Genomic DNA, 8,010 nt, shown 5'->3' with positions numbered 1-8,010 from the left:
TTTTCTGGATTGAGGTGAGAATGCTCAGCACCTTGAAAGATTGAGCCCATACACAAAATTATCTGCTATTCTCTTGTACCAGAGGAATTATGTCTGTATCTGATGGAAAAAAATTAGGGTTGTTTTTAGAAAAAATATTGCAGGAACATCTTAGTTGCAGGGTTTTTTCCTTATGTAATGTAATCGAATAATACGTTCACCTAATATAATACTTATAAATCTGGCACAGATCCAATTCACTAATAATTCAGCGAAATGACTATAATTGGTGCAGTTAGTTATTTTAAGCATCAAAAGTTCTGAGCAGTGAATTGTGTTTATTAGTGACAGCTGAAAACTTGAGTCTCAAAATATAATAAAATAGTATATTTAAAAAAAATAATTGCAGTAACACACAATAGCGTAGTATTAATTTTCACCAAATTTGAATGGTGCAAGTATCAAAGAAAGAAGACATCAGATATTCAGTGTGAAATCAGTTGAATCAGGTAAAAAATAGACTGAATATCAGGACAACATTTCTAACCTGAGGTCTGTTAGAATGTGGCATAGTCTCATCAGGGAGGTAGCACAAGCCCATTGTTGGATTCCTTTAAATTTGGTTTGGAAATAGAATGGAGGGACAAATCCTGCACTGACTGGTGGATGGAATAAGTGACTTTATAAGAATTTCCCACCACCAGTTTCTTTGCAAAGACTTTAGGAAAAGGCCATACAGATTTTCACCCTTGTGGCTAAAGCCACAATCCTGCAGTCCTTTCGCAAACACTTCTAAGTCATGCAATTCAGATACAGTTTAATTGCTTGACTGCGGTACAAATGTGTTATTACTAAAATGACCTATTTTATTGAGAAAGCAATTTAACATAACAGCATGCACACAGTAAACAATGCTGCATTAAAACTACTGTGTATATACAAGTATCACAACAAAGTTTCATTACAAAAATTAGGTCCCCAAAGCTTTCTTAACAATGCTGAAGAAGAGCTCTGTGTAATCTCAAAAGCTTGTCTCACCACCAGAAGTTGTTCCAATAAAAGATATTACCTCACTCACCTTGTCTCGCTAATATCTTGGGACCAATCCAGCTACAACAACAATGCATTCACCAACTACAGTTACTTTATGTACTTGAAAGGTTTAATTCCAATAGTTTACATACATTGCTGACACATTATTGAATAACACAACCAAAATATTTCACAGACTATGCTGTAGTACTTTACTGTGAAAGTGTCTAATATGCCAACAATAACCAGGAGAGGCAGGGTGTGCTTTCCCTACACTATTTTGAGTCAGGTACAGCCTTTTCTGTACCCGCTGCTATGAATAGGCTCAAGCATATGTTTACATGTCTGTTTTATCAACCCACTTTCAGCTGTCACCAACCTTCACAGATAATAATAATAAACACCAAGCACACCCACAAGGAGATAATTGGGAGTGGGGAAAATGCACACAGAGGGCTTGGAGTTCTAGGAATATACAACCACGTAACCTTGCTACTTTTTGTTACATAAATCATCTTTAGCATAGACAGTAACATGCAATTCTGATTTTCAGGTGTGATTTTTATTGTGTATCTTAACAGATCTTTCAGAAAAAGCACAAGAAATATTGGTAATGTAGTGTCTCTGTTATTTACAGAATACATAAAATACATGTTTATAAAAGCCATTAAATCTGCAGTTGAAGGCATGTGGGTTAATTTACATAAATCAACACAATTAGATATATATTTTATGAAGCAAGAATTGCAACTCTTTTTTTGTGTGCTGCACATTTAATTATTGTGATCTTGAATTTTATAACCAAACAATGAAATGGGACTAATAATATCGGAAAGCATAGAATTATTAAAACTATTAGACTGCAGACAAGTAGAATATGACAAAGTTGTTTTTAGCTAATAGATTCAGGGCAAACAAGCACAGATTTAGACTCAGATACAAAGAATTTAGCCCTCACAAATGTTAAATGATCAGAGGGCTTTAGAAAGTAGAACATTTGTGATTCTGTTTTATTTATTATTTTGGCTCCAAAATCTACTTACAATAGACTATTTTGCATATGAACACATTTTTAAAAAATTGTATTTTAACTAATTTTCATTTTACTTGAAACATTTAATCTGTGACTGCATTAACTTTAGAAAAATGCAACAATAGTTCTCATGATAAGATGATAAAAGACCACTAGGTAATGCTGTAGAGAAGGCTACAAGTATTATTCAAGGGACTGTTCTACTCTGGGATGTTCAGCACATTCAGAGGCTTTGAGTGATTATGAGGAGAGATCAAGGAAATAACAAAAATAAACAAATAAAAAAGGTCTAAAGCTAACATGTACTATATCTAATATTCATACATATTTCTGCATAATGAAATAAAACCCATCACATTTTAAAGCCATTCAGTTTAACAACATTTGTGGCTTGGAGTAGTATCTGCTAAGTGAATCTGAAATATGAATTTAAAAACATGTCCCTGCAAAATCAATGGACAATGCAAAGGTCAGTTACACTGATCAAGCATCATTTGTCTTAACTAATAGAGCTTGTCTGAACATAAAAAATGCCCAAACCCTATCTTGAGACTCTGCTGTAAAACAGAAGGGACCAATGCTCTCCTGGTACAACTCCAATGACTTCAGTGGAGATACACCAACAGAGAATTTGTTCCAAAGAGTAAACGTAAGATTTTACTTAGAATGTTAGGGCCGTATCCAGCAGTTGCTGGTCCACAGAAGTTCCATGAGCTTTCCTGAGCTCTGAAGATATACAGGCTGCTGCTCCCTCTTTTGAGAGAGAAGTACCTAGCAACTAAGGAATGCTGAGGATTAGGCATTCTGTGAGCACCCCTTTTCATGGACAGTCCATTTGCACTATATAGCAACCCAGCTCTATGGACATGATATTGGAGAAACAGGCGAACTCACTCAGCCCTGACATCTTTTCACAGGCTCATTCTTCCCTGGCTGACTGAATGTCAGTCAGATGGAAAAAAAAATTTGGAGGAGCCAAAGCCTTAAGATTTTAGAATGTCAGTGGGTGACAACTCCATTTTGGAGGTCTCTTCTGAGAAGTAGAGACTACTTAGCCTAGACACTTGCCCTTCCTCATTGTCAGACAAACAGTAACTGGGGAGGGGAGGATCCACCAGGACTCTGCCTATTGCAGAGGTCTCCCTCCTACAAACAACCCGATGGTCATTATGGGAATGGGGAAGACCCACAAAGCACTGCTGCATGGCTGTGATGAATTAAGAATTGGTAAGCAGAGCACTTCTTGCTCTCCTGGCATTTGTTAACACCCATGGTAAAGATTTTTCTTTCTTTCTTTCTTTCTTTCTTTTGTTTTTGATCCCTCAAGGCACATCAATATTCTCTCAGCCTTCTGAGGTCCTAGAAACCTGTGGATCTTCATGGCACAGAAAGCCAGAGATTATTTTGCGGCATTGGGCCCACTGAATTTCAATGTAATCTTAAAACACTGTCCTTTAAAATTGCTACGATTGATGTGAAAATATTTAATCATTGACAAGAATTATAAATAAAGCCATAATTGACCTAAAATTTAAATCACCTCTAAGCCAATGGGACAAATTCAAGTTCAGTTACACTGCTGTAAATCAGGAGTTACTGCCCTGTAATTCAGAGCAAAATTTGACCCAATTAGCTTCACATAAGGAAGGTGCAGGCCAAATATTACTTGATAAAGAGAAAACTGACTACAGTAATATTCTATTTTCTATATTAAAAGCAATAAATATTAGATATCTATAGATTAGATTTCATATTCATTTTATAGACTATTTAAATCTATATAATCTGAAATATAAGCAGTAATCCACTGCCCTGTAATATGTGTGTGTATATGGGTGTGTGTGTGTAAACTATTATACTGTTCTAGATTTATAATACTTGTGTTTTCATATAGTTATATAAGATTTTAGTTTACAAAAATTCTTGCTATAAAATGGATGTTCATATAAAAGCTTAAATTTTGTTTTGAAAAACAATGAGATTTTATAGTCTTAAGTGTCCAACAATTACTGTACTGTAAGTATTTCACAATTCTGACCATTGATTTGTTTTAGATGGAATTTACTGACACAAAAAATTTGCCAATTCATAGAATCACAGAATCATAGAATATCAGGGTTGGAAGGGACCTCAGGAGGTCATCTCGTCCAACTCCCTGCTCAAAGCAGGACCAATCCCCAGACAGATTTTTGTCCCAAATCTCTAAATGGCCCCCTCAAGAATTGAACTCACAACCCTACTTCATTAGCAGAGCAACCTATAATAAGAATTAGGACGAATGCACAGATGCAGGAAACAATTAGATTTGCTGTCCATAATCTTTCTTCTATGCACAGAGAGCTACCTGTCTTCCCTAAAAAAGCACTCTCCTGAAAACAAAGGCAGTTAAAAATATATGCTTTGCTCATATAATATGTTCAGGGTGTGTGAGAGTGCCATGTCTTTCCAGCTGAATAAAATCTGTAAAAAAAATAAAGAACTGAGCTGTGGCATTCTAGCAGTTACTAGCATATAGACTTGTAGATGGACAAAATAAATGCCAAATAACCAAAGAAGGGAAATCGGAAACTTCCTGGCAAAGTATTAAAACATACTGTAACTATGGGTATGTACAGGAGAACACTTCTGGCTCATGACTGGCTTTCAAAAAAACCCACCGCAGGATGAGTTCCTATTGTTTATCTCCTCAAAAGGTCAATAATACTGAGACAAAGAAGGACATTAACTAATCAGATGACATACACAAATTAGAGCATTCGGACTGGGAGCAAAAAGTCCAGTTATTTACCTCTTGAAAAAAAGAAAATATTTTTTCTTTTCTAAACCTCTAACTTCATAAGCCCTTTAGAAACTCCGTTTAAAAGGAAAAGCTGCCATGCATTTGAAAACCATTACTAAAATGTAGGGATATCCAGATAGTCTTTGGTCATTCAGAAGGTAAGTAACAATACAGATATTGAATACATGGTTCAGTGAACATCCTGGTTTATTGTTCCTTGAATTAAATATTGACGTTATCTTTGCCTCAGTCAATATTACCTCTCAGAGTAATGAATCTTAATAAGCACCTCAACCGAAGTTAATATCAGCTTATTATTTAACATCACTTAGTATCCATGGAAGAACATCATTGCTTGATTTAATACTAATGACTGCATTGAAAAAGAAATAAGCAAAAACTGCAGAATAAAATATTTAGTGCTTCAGATAATGAGTAGCATAAATCTGTTATGAATAATTCTTCCCAGCATTGCATTTCTTCAGCTAAACCGATTCAAGAGACCACAGGCATGGTTCTCCTTTCACCTACACTAATTTTACACTGGTGTAATTCATAGAGTTTGAGGCCAGAAGGGACCACTGTGGCCATTTAGTCTGACCTGCAGCATAACACAGGCCAAAAATTTTACCCAGTAATTCCAGCCCTAAAAGAATTTTTTTTTCTTTTCAACTATTTAAGTGAACACTATTGAACCCAATAATGTGTGGCTGAGTCGGAGCATCCCTCTTAGAAAGACATCTAAATCTTGATTTTAAAACTCTAAGTAATGAGTAATTTACTTCTCTCCTTGGTAACCACTGGTTTCAATGGCACTGTTCCTGATTTAGACTCATGCAATGTGATCTACTAGCATGGACACCTATGCCTATCCAACTGAGGCCTGATAGAGGTGCGAGAGGAGAAGCAGGCCCTGTGTCTCCTGTGTGTCTTACAGCTGAAAATGTAAAATCATCACAGCTCATATATGTCATGATTAGAGTGGAAAAATAATTCTTATTCATCTAAAACTTCCACAGAATCTTGTATTGTAACAATCACAGCAAGTCTGAGTTAATGCCAAACAATGCATTAGAATGTGAAGAGTGGAGTACTGTTTCCAGAAAATAACAATCATACTTTTGCGTGATGTACATTGCACAACAAAACAATTCAATCATGAACTAACCATGGAGATAGACACTGCCTCCTCTTATGTAAATAAATCTAAACTAGCAACATAGTAGGTCTGCAACTGAATGTATAAAATAGACTATAGAGAAAAACAGGCACTATTTTATTTTCCGTTAAATTTATATAATTTCTTTCTAAAGTAAAGGCAAAATATCAGTGTAAAAATAAAAGTTGTTTATCCCGTATTTTTTAGGCTACAGTATTTAAGTTTTATCCCATCTAATAGCTTTACAAATATTACAGTATGACACACTACAAACTTTACTTTTCTTGATCATTCTTTACCACTTTTATTAAAATGTGTATGCTCAAACACGCCTCACTACTCTTACACTATATTGCGCTTTTGGCCTAATTTTTCAAAAGTGAACAGTGATCTTGCGTACTTCCATTTTTGGGTGCCTAACTTGAAGCACCCCAAAGAGGTCTGATTTCCAGTAAGTACTGAGCACCCACTTTCTGAAAATCAGGCTTCTTTAAGGTCTTTTAGTTGGGAACCCAATTTTTTTTTAAATGTAGGCTTTAATTATTAATTCCTTGTGCCCTTCCAACATACTGCATATTTTATACCAATTATATTTTTCTAAACCTTTCATTTTAAGTAAAAACAATTCCTTTACTTCAGTTTCTACTATCCCTGGGTGTCCTTGTAGGATAGATCCTATACTTATGAAGAGTCTGTACTATAAGGTTTTGACACTGTACTGAATTTTGTACTTTGTAGTGAAGGTCTTCTCATTGCACAAAATCAAGCATACAAGGTGTAAAGAGTGCTGTTCCGATTGATCGACAATGCACATTTAAATCAGAACATCACATCATTACGAGTCTGAAGGAATAAGTAGTCATATCAGTTAGTACTCAGAAAATTTATGCCTTGATTTATACAACAGCATAAAATAGTTAACCAGGTTTAGTGCTTTTTACAGATCTCTTCTTCTTAGCTCCAGTGTGAACCATCACCATCCTAGTTATCCTTCCATACACATTCAGTAAGTTAGCAGGATCCCCTGACGCATCCATCTTATTATGGATAGAAGATATTGTCTTCTCTCAGATTAGAAAAATAACTGATTTTTTTTCAAATTAATATTTAATATACAGCTGAAGATAACTTCCTACAATTGGTTCCAAAGTCCAGTTTAATTAAAGCTATCAAGTCTATTGCTTGTTGCTCTGAGTATTTTAAAACAGACTAGAGATATATTAATCAGAGATGGAATTCCCCAGAAGGTACCTACTTATCTTCCTTCAGACTTTTTTACTTCATCATTTCATTTGGTTTAATATAGCCCTAATTTTTTAAGCATATGGTATAATAAGCGTAGCAAGAATAATCAGTTCAAAACACTTCTGAGAAATGATTCAGCTCCTTTAAAAAATACAAATGCAAAGGAATGACCGTGAAGCATATGATTGTTTGTTGTGATGGGTTGCTTTGTTAACAGACGTTCATCTGTCCCAAATAAATTCCTCACTCCACATTCCGGTATTTGGTAAACAAATTGTACAGCACTCTCAGTGTGGACTTCAAGTCACAATTTACAATATCTAGAAAAAGGAGGGAAAAAGGTAAAATCAGCTCTTTTCATGATATCCAGGAAGCCCCAGAAAAAATGCCCATCCTTCTTGCATGCAAGTACATTCTTCTTTCCTCAGTCTCTTCCCCAAATACACAACCACAAACATAGGAAGCACAGTATGGGAACTGGACAAATAACACCCGTGATTATTTGTACCTACAAAATTGCACCCACATTTGATTATGGATGAAAAATTGCAGATACACATCTGGAAGCATTTTTTTTTCTAAATTGACACGCAGGGCTTGATCCTCCAGTGGGACTGTTCAGATATGGAGGAGCTGTAGGATTGGGTCCATGCTGAATAGAACGTATTCTGTTAGATTTCTATTTTGCAAGGAAATTAAAGCACTTTGACATTCTTAAGGTGAGATTTTTCTAAAGCACCTTGGGAGTTCTGAAAATTGTCGCGGAAGATCCCACATCCCCAG

The 8,010-nt window shown here is 35.4% G+C and overlaps 1 protein-coding gene across 1 annotated transcript in view; it reads right to left on the bottom strand.

Annotated features, from left to right (window-relative positions):
• Positions 1-1,551: 1,551 nt before the first annotated feature.
• PARVA (parvin alpha) overlaps positions 1,552-8,010 on the bottom strand; it is a 98,984-nt gene continuing 92,525 nt past the window's right edge. The window contains exon 13 of the mRNA XM_032791805.2: positions 1,552-7,547. Within this exon, the coding sequence (XP_032647696.1) occupies positions 7,471-7,547 (77 nt within the window). The 3' untranslated portion in view covers positions 1,552-7,470. The remainder of the gene's footprint in view (positions 7,548-8,010) is intronic.

This window comes from Chelonoidis abingdonii, chromosome 4, assembly GCF_003597395.2.
Source record: "Chelonoidis abingdonii isolate Lonesome George chromosome 4, CheloAbing_2.0, whole genome shotgun sequence".
In the NCBI taxonomy this organism is placed as follows: Eukaryota; Metazoa; Chordata; order Testudines; family Testudinidae; genus Chelonoidis; species Chelonoidis abingdonii.
This window is presented reverse-complemented; position numbering and strand designations above follow the sequence as displayed.